This window comes from Eurypyga helias, unplaced genomic scaffold, assembly GCF_000690775.1.
Source record: "Eurypyga helias isolate BGI_N326 unplaced genomic scaffold, ASM69077v1 scaffold20986, whole genome shotgun sequence".
Taxonomy (NCBI): Eukaryota; Metazoa; Chordata; class Aves; order Eurypygiformes; family Eurypygidae; genus Eurypyga; species Eurypyga helias.
In genome coordinates, this window is record NW_010256287.1 from 1 (window position 1) to 20593 (window position 20593).

General features: G+C 37.6%; 1 protein-coding gene across 1 annotated transcript in view; it reads right to left on the reverse strand.

Moving 5' to 3' along the window:
* Positions 1-384: 384 nt before the first annotated feature.
* The window catches only part of PRDM5 (PR domain containing 5), a gene marked incomplete at its 3' end in the record, with an annotated part of 33990 nt that continues 13781 nt past the window's right edge, over positions 385-20593 (reverse strand). The window contains exons 4-11 of the mRNA XM_010153633.1: positions 20393-20567; positions 19101-19193; positions 18709-18830; positions 16283-16362; positions 10452-10536; positions 9012-9169; positions 3689-3782; positions 385-545 (exon numbers count right to left, since the gene is read on the reverse strand). Coding sequence (XP_010151935.1) covers positions 385-545; positions 3689-3782; positions 9012-9169; positions 10452-10536; positions 16283-16362; positions 18709-18830; positions 19101-19193; positions 20393-20567 — 968 coding nt within the window. The remainder of the gene's footprint in view (positions 546-3688; positions 3783-9011; positions 9170-10451; positions 10537-16282; positions 16363-18708; positions 18831-19100; positions 19194-20392; positions 20568-20593) is intronic.

Genomic DNA, 20593 nt, shown 5'->3' on the forward strand with positions numbered 1-20593 from the left:
TCCAGCATGTCAACTGCACCACACACCAATCACAAACATATCGCAAGTTTATTTTGTGTACCCTCTATTTTTGAGTTCCTTAAACCAATATATTCAGGCTTGAAAAACAAACATGCTTTAATACTCCTTAGTCTCAAATTAATATAAGAGAAGAGGAATATCCTATAATATAAAGTATATATGTGCTTTATATTATACATATGCTCCCACTGCAGATTCTGTATGCCACCACCAATGCCACTACAGCAATAAGCATTTTAGGTGTTAAGAACCATCACAGCTTTCTACTGAAAAGCCAGAAATGCAAAAACATCTGGAGATTGTGTTTAGTCACAACCTTAAGGACAGAGAAGGAATGAATATGATAGAACTGATTCTACTCACTTTTTTATGACTCTTCAGGACTGAGGGTGTCACAAAAGCTTTGTCACAGAGATCACACTTGTACTTCTTATGTCCATCATGTACAACTTGAATATGAACATTTAATGTGTCCTTTCTTTTGAAAGTAGCATCACAGTGATCACACTTGAAGGTTCTCTCACCTTTTAAAGACAAAAACAAGGTTTAAAAATACCATACACTTACCATGTATTATATATACTTCCTAAACACTACAGCTCAGAACGAAGGGTTAGCCTCAGAGTTGCCAATGACATCATGAGAACACAGTTACTAAAAGCGTTATCAGCAGCATGCCTAAGAGAAAAAAAAAAACTTGTTTGACTCTCAGAAGTTAGGTTTACACATCTAGAACCTAGGAGAGAATAAAAATTAGAAAAAATAATCCTAACTTTTTTATTTGTTAGATAAATATATTTGAACATGAATTTTTAAAGTTACATCTTTCCAATTGCAAGACAGGAACACCTGAAAAGTGAGTTTAGGAAATACAATTTTTTTCCAGTAAATTGTTAGTAAAATAAAAATTCATTCTACATCATTCAGCAGAGTGTCTGCTTCCAAAACAACAAGGGAATACAGATTTTTTAAATAAATAAATAAATAAATAGTGACTGCAATTTTTCCTAAAAGTTTCAATCTTCACAAACATTTACTTTCCTACAGCACAGAACAGTAAACCAGCAAAATACACCCAGTCATTCTGGTTTGTTTCTCCCCTTTCTTTATAGAACATATATACGTCAGTGCTATGAGAGGGACCATCATCCAGCTAAGGTAGGACAATGCCTATAATTCTGAGTTATTTCAAATATGAGAAACTCATTATCATGGCAGCACAACTTGTCAGGCTCAGAGTTAGGTCATGAGGGGAAGAGTTCTACAGTTCTTCACTGGGAACACAAGCTCTTCTCAGACAACAGCAGAGGTCATTGTCTTAATCACAGCCTTGAACTGAAAACTGTTTATTCTTCAGTTCATCCTAGTAATGACTCACTTTGCTGTTGGTCTGTCAACACTTCTTTTATAAGACTCTACAGACAAGAAAGATGCAGTATGTCTATAAAAGGTTTGCTTATATTCTACTCTGTTAAGGTCTCCTTGTTAAGTTGTTCATTTGTTGGTTTGGGTTTTTTTTCCAAAGTAAGAAAAAAAAAAAAAAGAGGTTTGAAATCTTCCCTGTGATTAATAAAAACAGCAAATAATATCGGTTTAAGGTTTTGACTCATTTTGGAGATAGTTTTAGCTAAGATAGCAGAAATTTTTTCAAATGCCTTGCCATCAGCAAGATACTGTCTCCTTTTGCACCAAGGAAGGCTGACTAGACAATGTCTGTGCCACTGCAGTTCAGATTCTGATATATTTAACATCTTTATCAACGATCTGGACAAGGGGATCCAGTGCACCCTCAGTAAGTTTGCAGATGACACCAAGTTGTTTGCAAGTGTTGATCTGCATGAGGGCAGGAAGGCTCTTCAGAGGGACCTGGGCAGGCTGGATCGATGGGCTGAGGCCAACTGTATGAGGTTCAATAAAGCCAAGTGCTGGGTCCTGCACTTGGGTCACAACCACCCCTTGCAGGGCTACAGGCTTGGGGACAAGTGGCTGGAAAGCTGCCGGGAGGAAAAGGACCTGGGGGTGTTGGTTGATGGCCGGCTGAATATGAGCCAGCAGTGTGCCCAGGTGGCCAAAAAGGCCAATGGCATGCTGGCCTGCATCAGGAACAGTGTGGCCAGCAGGACTAGGGTTCAGTTTTGGGCCCCTCACTACGACAGACATTGAGATGCTGGAGTGTGTCCAGAGCAGGGCAATGGAGCTGGGGAAGGGTCCCATGAGGGGCAGCTGAGGGAATTGCGTTTGTTCAGCCCAGAAAAGAGGTGGCTCAGGGAGACCCTATCACTATCTGAAAGGATAGTGATAACCCTAACCACCTGAAAGGAGGTTGCAGAGAGGTGGGTGTTGGTCTCTTCTCTGAAGTGACAAGTGGTAGGATGAGGAAACAGCCTCAACTTGTGCCAGAGGAGGTTTAGATTGGATATTAGGAAAAATATCTTCACTGATAGGGTTGTCAGGCATTGGAATGGGCTGCCCAAGGAGGTGGCTGAGTCACTACCCCTGACAGTATTAAGAGATGTGGATGAGATGCTGAAGGGCATGGTTTAGTCGTGGACATGGCAGCGTTAGGTTAACGGTTGGACTTGATGATCTTACAGGTCTTTTCCAACCTAAAGATTCTATGATTCTATAATATTTAATACTTGCTTAAGTCACAGTGGTTCAGGAACAGCTAAATCTCATAAAGTCGAAGTATATGTTTTTAAAGAGACTTTCACCAAGGCAAGTACAATTCTGTGTACTGTGAATTATTGCTGCTGGATATTCTGCAAAAGCTTGGTAGATTCGAATGTACATTACTGAGTGGGTTTTAAACTTCTTCACCCATAATTTTTAACATTAACACTGGAAAAGAATTTTACAAAATTAAATGTTTTATGACATTGCAGAAGCTTTGAAAGATAACTGTAAAAGAACAAACTAAACTCACCAGTCTAATAATTCAACTAACAGAAACACAGTTATATGGGATTAAAAAAAAAAAAAAAAGCCCTGTGGTTTTCTTAATTACAACAATGTAAATATTCCCCAAATCAAAGTACTATCTTCTAATTTACAAGGATTTTAGATCATGAATATTTTCTAAAATCTAAATTGCTGACATTCACAGGGTTGAATGGTAGTCTAGGGCTCTAAATATTAAAGATGGAGAAAATTCCATCAAAAGTAAGTCTTTACACAGTCAGTTAAAAAACAATAAAGAATGCCAAGAACAAGTTACTCATGAGGGAAAATGGCTACAGCATTTCTCTGTGCTGCGAGTTCTATGCCAGAGGCAGGAAACATTAGCCTGGGTTGGCACAGGGGAGAATCTCAGTTTCAAGCTCTAAACTGGATTACCTACAAAAGCTGAGTAAGCCACCAAGTTATCTCTGCTTCCATTTCTCCTTTCTGAATATGGAGGTAACACTATCGCATTTAATGCAGAAATAAATCTCTTGTCATCAGACTGCAAATCACTGCTAGATTTTCTATGGTATATTTGGATTTGCATTTAAAGGCAAGGTTTGAATTTGGCTCTGAATCTTCTATCTCCCTGGGGTTACAGTTGAATCTTAATACTAATTTAATATAGCAAGTTGCATATTGGAGCAAGGTACCATATGTCTGCTTTTCTCAGTCAAATATGAGAACTGAGGAAGTTCTTTTTCCTCTCTGATTTAGCACTTACTGTTATGGATTAACAAATGTCTTTGTAGAGAGAATGGGGTTCGAAACAAGGCTTTGCATTCCTCACACTGGAACGGTCTCTCTTCAGAATGGGTCTGCAGATGAAAGACAACATGTCAGAGGAAAGGCTCAGGGAAATCAATTAGCTGTCATTACAGTAATTATAGCTAATTTTCTAGACTGGATTCAGGAGGGGATATCACAGCAATTTGAAACATCAGGGGAGGAAGAATTAAAACAATCCTTCTACCATTATCCAGAATCCTGAAAGTTAGCATAGCAGCTACCGAATAAATGTACCTTCCCAGCCCTCAGAAGTGTTACATGAGGTGTGCATGTAAACAGAAACAAAAATATAGAATAACCAGGGACAAAAAATTACAATCTCAGTTGAATTTATTCATCAGTACCAACACTTGCCTTAAGTATTTACTAATATGAATAAATGTTTTAAAATTAAACAAATGTACACAAACATCTTTGTCTCAGTTAAGTTTGAAGGTAAAACTCATCTGATTATCTAACAGTATCTAAAATTTGGCAAAGAAAATTTCTGAAATCATAAGACTAGTTTTACATATCGTTGTTTCAGCTTCCTGTATTAAACAAACAAACAAAAAAACCCAATAGCATAGAAGCATCAGTACCGAGGTCTTTGTTTGCTGTAGACAAATCTGTCATAGCTGAGAAACAGCCTCAAAGCCATAAATAAAGTAAAAGGTTAAGTTTGGATGAATCTCTCAAGCTACAGAGTTGCTGAAGCAGATTTCTGTAACTTGGGAAACAACCAGCTTCATCCTCCTTCTGTAAATTTCAAAGCACTTTCCCTGTTTCCTAGTGTTACTAAGTGCTGTCCCACTGTAGATAATAAATTATATGGATTCATATACTATTTACCCAATTTCCTACTAATTTTGCAATGGAAAGCAAGTTATTAAAGCATCAGTGTCTAAACATTGTATTAGCTCATGAGGGCCTTAAGTAGAAGCTGCAGTGCCAAGAGGAAAAGGGAATAACAGTAAGTGTTTTATAATATGCACGAAGTTAGGTAAATGAGTTAATTTTGAAGACTGAGGGTAAATATTAGCATACTAAATATTTAAATACTAAAATCTATTTCTGCTATTCATAATAAGCTATGACATTTATAGCTATCACCTAAACTATGGGGGAAAAAAAAAAGGACTGTGGGGAGTCAGCATAGTTTTTTAGATGTAGACTGTGGGCCTTGAACCTAGATCGATTTTAACACAAATGTCCTCGTACACACACACCAGTACCAAAACATTAGAGTACTTGCAATGGTATACAGAGGCTCTGGATTCAAAATCAATTCCTTGACCTCAGCCTATGTCACTTAAAGCAAAAAGGCAGTTGGAGCCCCATCAAATGTGTGGAATGTATCACACGTTACGTAAAATCTGCCAAAGGTTTCAGCCCAGTTTCTCACAGGTTTACATCACAGTTTGCATTAGTTGACACCTGCTCATCAGTCTGAGCAGTCAGGCCAAGGATTGACAGGACATGAAGAGACTGAACTACCTTCTCACCTCAACAGGTGGTTCCTCCAGAACAGGCTTGAGACATACTGACGAGACACTGTGGGGAAGCTCGCAGTGCTGCTGTCTGTGCTGTACCTGTTCTGTGGATAAATAGAAGGGTTCAGTCTCTAGGGCTGTCAATCTGGCACCTTTCACGAGCGCAAAATTCATGTTGTTCATTTTAAAAATGCCCTGGTTTAGAACACTCACCACTTGAGTGATAGTTCTGAAAAGCACAGTGATTTGTACATAATTCCTTCTTAGCATCTCCATGACAGTTCTCAGTCTTTTGATCAAAATACAAGTATTCATCTGCACATCTTAATTTCACTATGAAGAAAAACACCTAACTAGGCACACCCACATGCAAGGGTACACAGATCATCTGCCTCTTTTGTGAACGGCCCAGAAACAAGCTAGCTCTATTGCAAAAAGCCACACAAATCTTAATAAGGAGAGGTATTCCCCCAAATAAGCATATCAGTTCTAACACTGTCCTTTTTTTTTGTCCTACTAATAGGTTCCAGATCAGAGATGGCTTCCATTCAGTCACAGCAGGGGACAGACATGCGATCAAGGCAAAAGAGGATGGGCTCTTCTGGAATATTTTGTGGCAGCCTTTCCTACCACAGCATTTGTGGAGGCTTAAACCCAGCCCAAGGCTACTTATTCCCAATAGAGAAATGGAGGGAACACAGTTGTTTCAATTCATGATGCTCCCCAGGACCAAATAACCCTGGATTAACCATAAACCTTTTAAATTCCTGTGTCTGCTGACCTATTTCTGCTCACTGTCATATTCCCATATTTTATGTTCTGAACCCATCCTCTATACATAGCAACAAAGGAGCAGATGGAACAAAAACTTTGCTTTCTCCTGTATGGAAGTAATCTGCATTATATGGTACAGAACATGCACCTTCAGCCAATCTAACCCAGATGAGACGCAACCACTTTCATCTGTAGCCCAACCCAATACTACGTTTGCCTCTTTATTTCAGCTACTATTCTATTCCATTGGCAGAAAATCCTGTATTCTTCATGTGATCACTTAGTCACATGATCTGAGCTTTTTCAAAAGACATCTGAGCTAGCTTCACGTCGCATAGCGCTTCTCAGCGCTGACATCTCCAAGCAAGTGAGAAAGCAAGCTTGCACATGCACTACTATTCTGTTCCATTGGCAGAAAATCCTGTCGCATAGCGCTTCTCAGCGCTGACATCTCCAAGCAAGTGAGAAAGCAAGCTTGCACATGCACCTACACAGAGCAGTGTGGTACTTGTTCAGGAGCAGGACAGAGGGGTACTGCAGGAAGACCAACACTTCCTGCCTCTCCGATCTGTAGCTGTAAGGGTGTAATGAGTGCCAGGTTAGGGTTCACATCACAGTGCTCCAATGAACAGAGCAGACAAACTCTTCTCAACTCCACTGTCTACCTCCCAGTGAAATCCTGTGAAATGTGAGGAACTACTCTCCTTCTGCACCTTTGAAATGACCCAGCATTCAGCCAAATCTGAATCATGTTTACAGACACATGTTGTGGGAGGGATTTTTATTATGATACATCCAACACAAAATCAGATTAAATAACCCCCATCAAGGAATCACAGGAATAACAGCAACAAGAAGTTTCCATCAACAACACAAACCAAGAATTTAAAGGCACAAGTGTATAAATGTTCTCGTTATAACTGAAAAGTATAGCTCTGTCCAAAAGCCCAAGAGTTTTTCCAAGTGTGTTGCTGTGTTAAACTTGAAAGCATGTTTTCTGTTAAATGCTGTGGGTTTAGGTGTCTGTAACTACTATACCCATCATTCCTACTGCAGGTTTCCAAGTTCCCTGCTACTAGCACAGTAACTGCATCCTGGAAGTCAAAGACACACTGGGAAATTATTTAGAGTCCAACTTTTGTTCCTCAAAAAGAAAATGAAATCGAGGATGACACCCTAAAGGAATACACACCTAGAGATGCATTAAAAACCTGAGCTGAAGAATTGCACAGAAGTATGACACACAATAAAGGTTTAAATTTCCACTGTTACTGGATCAACAATCCTGTGAACAAGCAAAAGAACTATTGTCTTCTTTCCAAGGCCTCCCAAAATCATGGCACTTAACACTATTTTGGCATCCCAAACTACCACATCCTTGACTTAGACCTCACATTTGGGTTTGTGTACACACATCCATACTCCTCTCTGCTACCTACTACCTCTCTTTGTTTATGTTGTTCACTCAGTGGAGAGAGACATGTCTAAAAAAGCAATTGAGGATATCTACATCAGTCTTCTGACTCTCATGCTCATCTCTTCATTTAGCAAGTGAAATTAGAGACCTAAATGTGGATGGGTGAATATTCACAGCTGTTTGGGTAAACTTTACCTAAACACAGGAATAAGTTTCTTTCATTATAGGACAGGGTTGATTTACAGCCAGTACTATGTGCAAACACATTCAGGAAATAAGTATTCCAACATGCTTTAAGGAATTCCATCGAAATTAGGCACTCACTAAATCTGTCTAAATGTTAATACTTTCCCCATTAAGTGGAGCCTCTAATCCTTGCTTACGTTAGTGGTGCTGCTGCTTTAAACACAGAATTGGGTCAAAGTGTTTACTCAAACTTAATCCTGAATTCTGTTTTCAGCCCCAACTCCCTAACAGTCATTAACTGCAAATTGACATAAGAAAACATGTAAAAAGTATCAATTTAAGATATAGAATTTTCAGATAGTATTTTGTACATTTTCCTTAGAATATACCCTGTTTGTGACATTCTGCCCCATTTTCTTAATGAAGTCTAAAACATAAGATGCAACCACAGCATATATGAGAGCTAATCTTGTCCTTCAGCAGGCTTCTGCATGCTTTCTGGTTTAGACAGTCATCACCATTTCATTCCATGAGAGGCGTTATTATTACTTTTATGTGATTTATGGCTCAAAGTGCAGGAGATGGTGCAAAGATCCTGTGCCAGATTCCCACATGGCATATAACATGAGCCAAATTGCAGAAGACTTGTAAGTATGGGTATATCAGTTTCATCGAGAGGGGAAAAGACACGGAGAGTATTTCAAAAATGCAAAGGAAAAAAAAAAAAAGAGCAAAGGGTTCAGAACCAGACAGATAAATTTTTTCTCCCTTTCTTTCTGTTTTACAGTCTTGTAACTCTGAAACAGCAGTCATGGATATAACCTTGCCATTAAAGTGTAACCCCAGGTTAAAAATAATGACAGGCATTATAGAAATTAGGCCAAGCAGATTTGAGCTTAAATCAACGGAATCATCCCTTCATGAGCCTCTTTTTCAGGTAACGTTTTATTCTGATGTTGTTTTAATGTGTGAACACTACCCAGTACAAATCTAGTGTAGTGTGAAAGCACCTGCTGCTAGGTCCATCAATGACTGCAACAGGACTACACTTAGTTTTACTCAAAGACGGTACTTTTTAAAAATAAAAAAATTTGAAGAAATTTTGGATAAGTTGAATTGTTAACTTGATAGCTTAATATGTTAAAAAAAAAGGGGGGGGAATTATTTGATGCTTTTAACCAAGCAACTGTGATTTCCTTCTGCTTATTTCACTTTTTTTTTTTCTAAAATTCAGTTATTATTTTGACATTTTGGTTATAACAAAGAACACTAAAAAATACATTCTCCAATACTTTAATCCCATGTTCATAAGCATGCCAGAGCTTAATGATGAACCACTTAAAGGAAAAAAAAAAATCTGCAAATCTGAGGCTGGCAGACCTGTAAACAACAACAGCAGAGTGCTTTACCTTCTTGTGATTCTTGTAAACATTTCTGTGGGCAAATCCCTTTCCACAAAGCTTGCATTTATAAGGTTTATCTTCACTGTGTATTATTTTGTGTGCAGTCACTTGATCAAGTCGTTTGAAGGACTTATTGCAAACCTCGCAGGTGTAGGGGCGTTTTTCTGCAGAAAATGAGTGGGGGACATTTAATCTCCTGTTTATACAGGGGGAGAAGATGAAAGGCAGAGACAGTCATCTCCTCGGAGAGATTTTTGCAATTAAGTCAACCCAATTAAGATTAAACCAATTAGAAAGACATCTAATGCCCTTTATGTTAGACAGTTAAGTCACTTCACAAAAGATGAGCCAGGGTGTATTTCAAGAAATTGGCACGTTCTTTGCAATAATCATTGCTAAAACTAAATTCTGATTAATTAGCTTAAATCAAAAGAGAATAACTTCAAAGAGGAAAACCCTGTTTCCAGATTACAAATGTGAAAGAGGGCATGACAGTTTAAATGTTTTAAAACTTAATTAACAATATACATATTAGCTTCCAAAATCAAAGTTCCTATGCAAAAAGCCTTTATGCTTCAACTGGTGACTGCAACTTAACTACATTAATGCTCATCCAAAACTGTCAAAAGAAAGCTAGGAGCCTCTGAGATACAGATTACAAGAAATGAGCTTTTGGTGTGGACTGATACCAAGAAACTAGTTCAATTATAAGCCTGTACCACTGTAAAAACCTGCATTTTTAAATGCTAATGTATTTGACAGAATGATGCTTGTGTTTCCATTGTGTTAGCTGGTGCTTCTAATCACTGGTGAAAGACACAGAAAAACTAGATCACAGTGATCAGAAATCCTGGCAGAGCCAATTTGCGTCCTACTGCCAAACCTACAGGCAGGCCACTTCCCGCTCACAATGACCTGTTCTGGGAGAGGGCAGGCACAAGGAAACGTGTGTGGTCTACGAAACGCTGTGGAGTATGAGCTGCTTTCCTAAGACTGGAAACTATATGCACGTGAGTCCACTAAATTACATAGATAGATATGAATGAATGTTTCCCCTTTTATCACAGATCCCTGGCTGACAGCATACCCCAGCTCCCACCCTCTTGTCTTCTACATGAAACTTCACCCACTGGTTTTTCACCTCCTCTATAAGTCAAGCAGCAATCTTTTGCTCCATTCCAGATAATTGACATCTACCCCAGCTAGCATGAAAAAACAGCTTGTTAAGGCAGCAATAGGAAGACAACCATAGCATTACACTTGGATTTTTGAAAGGCTTAGAAATGATAGCTTAGATGGTTTCCTTGGAACCTGAGATTTGATTGAACAGCCCAGGGCAATAGAGAATTCATCAAGCCTTCCATAAGAAACTAACTCAGGTAAAAATTAATATATGTTAAATACATATACACATATATGCAGGTTTGTGTTACTTTTGTACATTACCTGAATGAGTTATCATATGGCGTTTCAGCTGGTTAGCTGAAATAAATTTCTTGTCACATTCTTGACACTCAAAGATCTCATGGACCTGAAAAATGAGTGTTTAATGGTAATTAAATGTGTGTCTCGAACAGGATAACACATCTTACATATACAGAAATTCCCTATTAGACCGTAACTATTTCTTAGCCAGTAGCTACAATAGTATTAGTGAATAGTAAAGAGCACTAAAAAAAACCCCCAGGTGCAGAATACCTTTTCAGAACATTTTCTGCTAGTCGATAAGACATAAGTAAAAATAACACAGTAATTACTTTGTAACTACTGTAAGAATTAAAAAAAAAAAAAATTACTAACTCTTTCAGGATTGTTTCTCTTAAAAGCTGCTAGAGGCAAGACAGTAGAGGGGCAGCAGTGTCTCAAACAGTAAATGCAGTAACCAGTAGCATGATTTTCAACATCACAGCACATGATGTCATCAAGGACTAAATCCTGGAAATAGAAGAGGCAGCCAAGAACTGCAACTTCCGCTACTCAAATTAAAAAAAAAAAAAAAAAAAAAAAAATCCGGCTTAAATTATTGTTCCTCAAAATCACACCACAGAGTTTTCCACCTGTCATGATCACCATTCACCTTCTGCTCTCTATTATATTGGCCATTGGCAGACCCCCCTCAACCCTGTCACAGTGCAACTGAGCATACAACACACAGCTTTTTGGGACTGCAGCCTCAGACAGCAGAACCTCAGGGCAGAGATCACATTTCATAAAGCTTTTGTGGACAACTCTCTAGACTTGCTATAGGAGAATCTAGCAGCTAAAAATAACAAATACTAAAGGTTCAACAAAATACTCTAATGAAAAACATTTGCAGACAGCAAAGTAAAGAAGCTGAACTAAGAAAATTTTCCACTGAAACAAGTTTTCCAGTAAAAACAAACAAAAAACACACACCGAAAATATTCTCTGTAAGTACCCTGCCTCACCATGATTTTAAGCTGCTACTGACAAACTAACTTGAGAGCAAATCAAATGTTTTAATAAACTAAAAAGTGGCTATGCCATTTCCTCCAAGCTCTGCAAACTTGCACACTTTGGAGAGTAACAAAATGTTCGAACAGAACCAGGTGGTAAGCTCAAATAAAGATTCTGTTTACCCAGCTGCATTTCAGATTACTTTCTCTGTTATACGCATACACAATCTACTACTCAACTCTTTTGGGAAAGATCTAAATTTTCACTTAGGCTGTCAACTGAAGTTTACATAATTCTGCAACCAAGTGCTATCACAAGCCCCCACAACACAATTATTTGAAATAACCTGTATTCTTAAACATAATATTTAATACATGAGAACCCAGACTGTACTCTATCAGTACATAAATATCGGATTTCAAGTTCAGCACTGTTCAATAAACAGTCGCATTGAATACATTTGTGTCAAAACAGAAACTCGCGTGCGTGTGCATTAAAAAGTTACAGCGATCAAATATATATTCTATGGCTGGTACTCTAATCAATTTTTTTCTACGAATCAGACCCAGCCTCGTGTGCACATGCATTAAATAGCTGCAGCTATCAAGCATATATTCTGGCACTCCTTAATCAGTTCTTCAGAAGAGGGCACAATTACATGGTTAAACAACAGTAATAAAATACAGCAAATATTCTTATGATAATGATATTCAAATGGATATTCATTTTAAGAAAGCTTGTCAAGTAACATGCTCTGTGGGTACACAGGCTGTAATACCACAGGCAAGTCCCCATGCCATGATTTATTCGTATAGCAAAATTAGTCTCATTAGGGGGCTGTAACAGCTATCAACATACGACTCTGTTACACTGCAGTCAGAATATACTTGCAATTGTTTCATAGGCATTTGAGGAGCTACACCTTCAGATAACAACTCGCTAAGTAATACACAAAACAGCAAGCATCTAAACAAGCTTAATGTATGCTGAGATAAATAGAATTCTTCACTTACAGGACTGACAACCTTAAAATCCTCATGAGATCTACGGAAAAGCAAAAGGTCATTCAAAAGAGTTTTGAGTGTCAAAGTGAGGTAAAACTTAGAAGAGACAACTAATCCATGATCAGCTTTTCCAGTAACTAATTTGAATTTCAATCTACCACCCCAAGAACTGGATGAGAGACTGTTGGAAAGCAGTGCTGTGAGAGAGCAAGGATGTGAGATATTGATACATTGGAGATATCCAAGTGAAATTATTAAATGTCATTAACAATTTTAAAGCAGTATTCAAAATATGGTTCCCTCTACCTTTCCATGGCTTTCATAGTGATCATGGAAAAATAAAGATTGAACAGTAGAACAAAACACTGCCCAGTGATGAACAAAAAGGGCAGGAAAAAGCCCAACACAGATGCTTGGAGCTGGCAGGTGAAAAAAGGTGGGGGGTGGGAGGAAATAACAGGTGATCTTAAGAGTGACTCTCCTCACGATAATTTTTCAGGAAGTCCAGCCCTACAACAAAGAAAGTTAAGAAGGAATCAAGGATTTTTCATAATAAAATAACCTCAGTCTTTTATAACAAACGATGAGGATGATCCTTCTGGATTCTGCCATTTTCTCTCCAGCAGACTGCTGCAGAATGCCTCCTAAGGCAATCTTAGAGATTCATATACGAAACCTGCTAAGAAATCCAGAAGGGCAACAGCACAAACTAGTCTTACTAGTGAAGCACGATCCTGCATTTCATACAGGCATTTGTTTTATCACCCTTTCCAAAGTTAAAAGCTTTCCTGCCTTATACACAAAGGTGTCCTTAATCATCTTCTTAACAGGAGAATTAGCTACTTTACCACTGAAAACACCTGCTTGCAACAAGAGTCAGAAACTGGCCACCCAGCCAGAAAGAGACATACCCTCCCCAATCTACATACAAGTACTGAAAGTGTAGGACTATCAGTCCTGACTGCATTATCCTTGGGGGGGGGAAAAAATGCAGTGCTGGGATTTGTTGGAATTGTTCTTCCCTCTCCACTTACAGAACAGTAGAGACACAGTGGAGAGGCCTGGCAGTCTGTGCTGTTCACATGCATATGCTCCCTTTAAAGTTCTGTGAGGAATTCAAACCCAAAACATGAGACACCTGCATTCAGAGGTACAAAAGGAACTCTTCAGCAAGAATCTGCATAAAATATAAAAAAACCCCACCAAACACTCCCCTCTCTTGCTTGCTCACTATTACCTTCATTGATTGAATTTTGCATCTTACTTAAACTCCAGAACTTAGTATCAGAATATAATTCAGATGGTGTTTCATTTGCTCTGGCAGCAGTCATCACAAAGCTGCAGAAAGATTTTACAACAAACTATGTTATTACCCAGTGTTCTGCAAGCTCCTGTACAACATTTCCTGAGCTGTGTTTGCTGGAAATTCATTCTTTTTAATAGTACCATATCACTTCGCAGCCCAAATCATGGACTACTATAAATATCAGATAGAAGGATGTCACTTCACAAAAGAGAAAAGTGGATATAGATAGAATGGAAAACAAAAAGCTACTGAACACCACAAAAAGTATTAATATCAGTGGATCAACATCGTAACTGCTGTTAGTTTTGCAGGCATCATGCAGGAAGAGGGGAGTGTTATGGCAAGTAGTTTTGGAAATCAAATACAAAATTTACAGACGTATATGAGGCTATTCTGGGTAGGACTGTGACCACTAAGTAAGACAAGACCAGAATCCAAAATGATTTTCACACTCTGAATGAAGCTCCAAAACACTCAATATTTAGAAAGCAGAAAACAAATGCACAAATGATGATAAAAAGTTTACATATCACCACTACAGAAAACATTGATGCATTCCAAACAAAACATGAATAATGAGATTGATGGTGCTGTTAGAAAGCACTGTCACTCTGAAATGTATTAACAGACATATCCTCTTTATTAATAAACTCAGGACAATCATTCCCTTATACTGCGCATGACCAAAGGGTCAACTAAGCATGGCTGCTCTTCTTGTTTGGGCAGCTGTCTTCAAGAAGCATATAGGTGAAAAATAGAGAATATACAGGAAGAAAAAAAAAACTTACTAAAAGAAAAAGTAACTTGGAAAAAACAGATGCATGAAGAAAGGTTGAGATAACTGTATTTTGTACAACCTAGATTTGTAAATGGAGTTCATAACAACTTTACAATATACTAATTGCTACAAAGAAGACGTGAATTTTTCTTGGCATTCTCAGATAAGACAAAGATCTATTAACTTAATTTGCAGCAAAGAAGATTTAAGTAGGACATCAGAAAAAAAAAACGCTGGACCAATGAACGCATTCAAAAAAGCTGATGGCACTAAAGCTGAAAGTCAGAATACAAAGAGACATCTAGGAGGTTGGGAAGAGTTTTCTTTAGTGGAACTTTTCAGGACATAAGACAATAGTATCTAGGATGGTTTAGGTACATTGTTACTCCCCTCAGCCAAATAAAATGGGCCAGAAAACCTCCTGAGGTCTCTTCCAGCCCTTCATTTCCTTGAATGCATTGAAACAAACTTAAACCAAAAAAACCCAACCAAACAAAAAACACCATGCCACGAAAAAATACACATGGCTAAGAAAGACACATGGCTTGGCTTCTCCACTATCTGATGTAGGTGTGTGAATCCGAAATATCTATTTCCTGGATATCTTAAAAAAATGAGTCAATCAAGAAGAGGAAATAAAGAAGTTTTATGCACAAAATCTTCATTTTCTGATTGTTAAGATGAGTAAATGCGTAATTGACCTGCCATCAATGCTACCTGAAAAGCTTGTTAGTGTGTGTCATAATGTCTGCACAGAATTATAACCATGATATTTTGCATTTTCAAGGCCACCATAAGGTGCACTAATGCGTAAAAATTGTAATTACACGTGGCAAGGCATACCACGATTTGGTCTGAGGATCAACAAATTATAGCCTTGTTAGGCAAGAAATGCAGAGCACAGTAACACAAGCAAGAAGAAAAACAAAATAAAAAGGAGGGGCCCCACTCTTTCCTTTGCAACAACATATTTTAATTGATATCATCTCTATCCTCAATGGATTCAGGTTATAACCAGGCCATTATTAAAGACTTACAGTTAATCTGATAAACAGTACAATGTAGCTTTTTGTAAAAACAGAATCTCCAGGGGTTTAGTGATTTATCAAATTAATCTTGCAGGGACTTCCTTTGGGTATAATGGATTCAGAATCTCATATGCATAGTCCATCTGTATTTCTATATGAACACCCTTATTTTCAGTAGATGCATTTCAATCTGTTAACCCCTTGTGTTCCGGTTATAAAATATTATATGCATAAACAAAACAACATTAAAAATCTGTTTTTGAGGAAGAATCTTTTTTTTACTACTACATAACTAAATTACAAATAACACCCTTTTTGGTATTTCACAAAGTAATAAGAAAGATTGATGGTATTTTGTACAAAAACTGAAGGCTCATGAACCTATTTTGTGGTCTGTATGCATCCTGTCGTTACATAACATATATTTTTACATTTAGCTTAGTGTTTAAGAATGCTGAAGAACAGCAGGGAACTGTGACTTAACGCGTAAGTCAAATGCATAAATGACACAAGCACACACATCTTGGTATTTGGTAAAAGATGCATTAAAACTTTAGGAAGATTTTTGGTTTAACCAATTGTGATTACAAAAATAAATACCCACAATAAAATGTTGGTTTTGTAACTACTGAAGAGATTACCCAAAAGCTTGCGTTACAGGAGCTTTTAAGTGACCTAAGCACCACAGTCTCACATCTTAGTGAAGGCAAAGCCTGCTGTGGGTTAGCCTTCATCTTACTGACCTTTCGATGCTCTTGGAGATTTGTTGCTGAGGAACATTTCTTACTGCACACTGAACACATCAGCTTCTTCCTAGAATTTCCTGAAACAGAAACAAAATACCACCAACATCTTAAAAAGGAAGTACTAAGAAAGATCTAAATATTTCCACTGAGTCTGTAACTTTTCACAGGTCTCTTGACTGACACAGGATTTTTACATTTGCATCCCATCCTCAAAGTGTTCCGTATCAGAAGTTCTCTGTGGGTGTCCAACAAACCAGCAGTTACGGATGGAATGTAAATCAAGAAAACTAGGACAATAAAGAAAAAAACCCTTCAAATTGATTGGTGATGTGTGATAACATCTAATACAAACAGCACAATCCACAGCTAAGAACAACTCACTTTACAACTGAACATTTGATTTCTTCCAAAAGTCAATACACGAGTTAATGCAGCAATGACAACAAAAATCTCAAACTGAAGTAAAAATCACCATTTCCCATTTTTCTTTATTCAGAAAGCATTAAGAATTCTACTATATAAAATAAAATACCATTAATGGTCCTTAACTTGTTAACAAAACAGGGAAATTCTACTCGCATCAGGTCATGAATTCACATCTCTTCTAAAATAGAAATTACAAAACAAGCTACAGGTCAGCTTCCAGATGCATTTTCCTTCCCTTTTCACAATTGCTTTAAAACATGACAGAGTACTGAATTGGGTTTATCTGCTATTTACATTTTGAAATTCAGTTTAGTAACCCATAAAGCTACAAGACAAAACGACCACAAACCTAATTCTTTGTTTACATGCCCATGAAAGATATTTCCTAGCTTATGAAAAAAAAAAAAAAATCTATATTACACTGAACACTAAAAACAGACACAGAATGAAAGAGTAGGCAAATACTGCTTCGTCAAGCACAGAGGCAGTATGGATCATAAACAAGCTCATTAGATGGCTTCTGGCTCAATTTTTCAGACTCTCAGCATCTTTCCTGCTCTTGCTGTCCTAAAGAATTCATATTATGTTGATTCCTTACTACAACATACCCTGTCAATTGATTGGTTCAATACTTAAATCTGTAGTATAAAAATAGTACTTAATCTCACTTATGTGTTTGGTGTTACAAAACTTTATAATAACTATTTATATATAGTGACATACATATAAATACAGGAATACACTTAGTACTTCAACTTACAAGAACATTAGTGAGACCTTTTCAGAGGAGAGAAAGGTGACCATAAATATCTATTTGTAGCTTTGCGGAACAGGCAACACATGTAACTACCCTTTCCACTTTCCCTTGCCTCCAGGTAACAAAGGCAGGAAGAAATTCTAGAAGTGTCCCTCAACAGTAGTGGTTTACATTCCTTCCTGCACTGACACCAGTTGTGATTTCTATGACTCCCAAGTGGCAAAATAAAAGCTCTGCTCATTGTGCAGGCAGAGCAAAAATATCCTTCAGGCGTCTGCTCTTAGGCATGTCTGCAGCAATCATTCAAGAGAATTGTGGAATTTAAATACCACTACACAACTGACCAAAGTTATGTCTAAACATAACAATGCTCATGGATGGGGAAAAAGAAAAAAAAAAATCTTACTGATACTGAAAAAAGGAGATAATCTCTTATAAGAATGGTTATGGAAGCGTTCCTGTACACTGTAAGTGTTTGGCAGAAGAAAGAGATTTCATGTAATGAAAATCTTACAAAGCATCTCAGTGCTGTCATCATCAACTGAAGACTGTTTTCTTTGCACTCTGGTATTCTGCTGTCCCCACACATTCTGATCTTCCATTGACATTGAGAGGGGACATGTAGAGAGTGCAGAATGCCAGAACTGAAATCTGCATTGTGGACCAGAGAGCAGTACTTTGCCCTTTCATGAAAACAGAGTGAAGTTTGGTTGAAAACTATTGATTCAGAGTGCACAGATATTAAAATCTAGGGCCTAACAGGACTAGTGGATTTACTGGTCTGGCTTCCTGCACAACAGAGGCTATAGAATTTTATGCAATACCCTCATCAAGCCTAATCGTTTGTGAAGCATGTCTTCCAGAAAGACATCCCATTGTGTCCTGCAAGTACCAAAATATCAAGAACTCACCACTTCCTGTAGCAGTTCGTGCCAGTGCTTGATTTTCCTCACTACTAAAATGTTTTACTTTATTATTTGCCTAGATCTTGTCTAAACTTCCCCAGATTTCTATTACATTTTGTGCAGTAGACTAATGATTCATCTGGTATACAGTAATTTCTCCCTGAGGGAGGAGGAATACTTACTCTTCCAATTAGTTACTTCTTAATTTTCTTTGTGATACAAATGAATCCATTAAAAAAGAAACCAAAGACAATGTTTATTCTCATCTGCAAATTTAAGGCTAAGAACATGTTAGAGGGTTTTTTTCCCCAAAGAAACATTAAGCTCACTCTTACCACTGTGAACGTTTTCTTTATGTTTTTTCAGAGCGTCCTTACTCTTGAACCTCTTGCCGCAGCTATCTGCCTTGCATACAAATCTGGCATCGCCTCTGCATGCCTCCTTGTGCTGTTCGTAACTATATGGGATAACCAGTAAAAAACAAACACACACCCAACACATAAAGCAGTATCTACAGAAACCAGACACATAGCAAGTACTCTGAGCTTAACGCATGCTGCACTGCAGAGTTCCAAGGCCACCTCATGCATTACTTACAGCAAACAGGAATGAAAGCATTTGACTTCTTTCACTGTTAGGATTCACATAAACTAAAAAGCTTGAAAGCTAACATGCAAAGGGAGGCTGGCAATGATATGACAGCAGTCCAGTAACTCAGACACAAAACCTCGATTCTGAGCTGAAGGAAGTATTGCAAACAGAGCACTGAAAACTCCTTGAAGAGTCTCCTGGGCTGATATTCTCTGTGCACTGAAGTACACTAAAGAAAAAGAAAAAATAAAAATTAAGAAAAAAGGGGAACATTCTACAATTTACACAGGGTTGCAGTAGCTAAAAACATACACCGTTCTACAAAGCAAGCGAGTAATTTATTTCATATGTCAAGTCTCTTGGAATTTAGTAGGACGAATCAGGCACACAAACAGGAAGAGTCAGGTTCATACTGCTGTATCCTCACGCTGATTAAACATACTTTGCATGATGTAAAAATATACTCAACTGGCTATACAGCACAAATACAACTTGCACTACAGACTAGAAGGAACAAGTCTAAGTTCAAGAGAAAATACTTAATTGCCTCCACCAAATATTTCCCTGCTATATGCTCTTATTAATATCCATGGAAGAATACAGTGCTCAAAAAGAGCTGCCAGTTCTCGGAATGTTCACATTAGTCAGATGTAAGAAAGACCAACTTATTACAAGAGCAGCCTTAAGTGCATTCTATGTGATATGGGTCTGTTTCTTTCCAATACCCGAGAGTTAGATTAAATGTACCATATATAATCACTTCAGCATCTAATGTAATATCTACAATTAAATGTGTAATAGAAGTTAAATATCTATTTAAGTGCAAGCAAAACCATATAAACAACAAAAGAAAAACAGTTATGTTTTTGTACAAAAGTGAGTAAACCGCCTATTTACACTATCAAGGACAGTGAACATGTGCTGGTGAATCTCACATTTTTTTTTGAGGCAACTTTCCATCGTCCAAGTATTTAACTAAGCAAACATGAAGCATTGTTTTTCCTTTTCTTGTCCTTCTAGATCATCATTTACTTTCTTCTAAATCTTACTTTAATCCTGTAACAATATCCACAGCTTAAAAATTACATCTCCTAAATGACTAAACAGTCCACTGATGGAGACCTAGGGTTTTGCATCAAAGAGCAGCTCTGATCTGCCCTACGGCGTATGATTTTAAAACATAAAAAATTAACGACACTTTTGCGATTCAAATTGAAGTCTCCAACAAATACAAGAAATTAATATATTAAAAGACTACTGTAAAGGTTAGGAGTACAAATACATAAGCACCAAAATTTAAGCTTAAATTGTGATTAAGCCAAGAGAAATAAATCATTGAATTAAATTGATTTAAATGATCCCTGGGGAAAAAAAAAAAAAAACACCAAACAAACAAACAAACCAAAACCCACTCCTGTTTCTACTCACTGTCTTTGTAGAGCTTGTTTAACAGGAAATTTCTTTCCACAGTTTCGGCACTTAAATTCCTTTTCCTCACTAGGTTTTTGGTGCAAAGTCTGAAGATGCTCAGCTAAAATCTCCTGGCTGGCAAAACTGGATTCACACTTTGGGCATGCATGGTCCTCTTTACAGGTGAGGGGATCTGCAAGATTGGAGGCAAAAACAGTG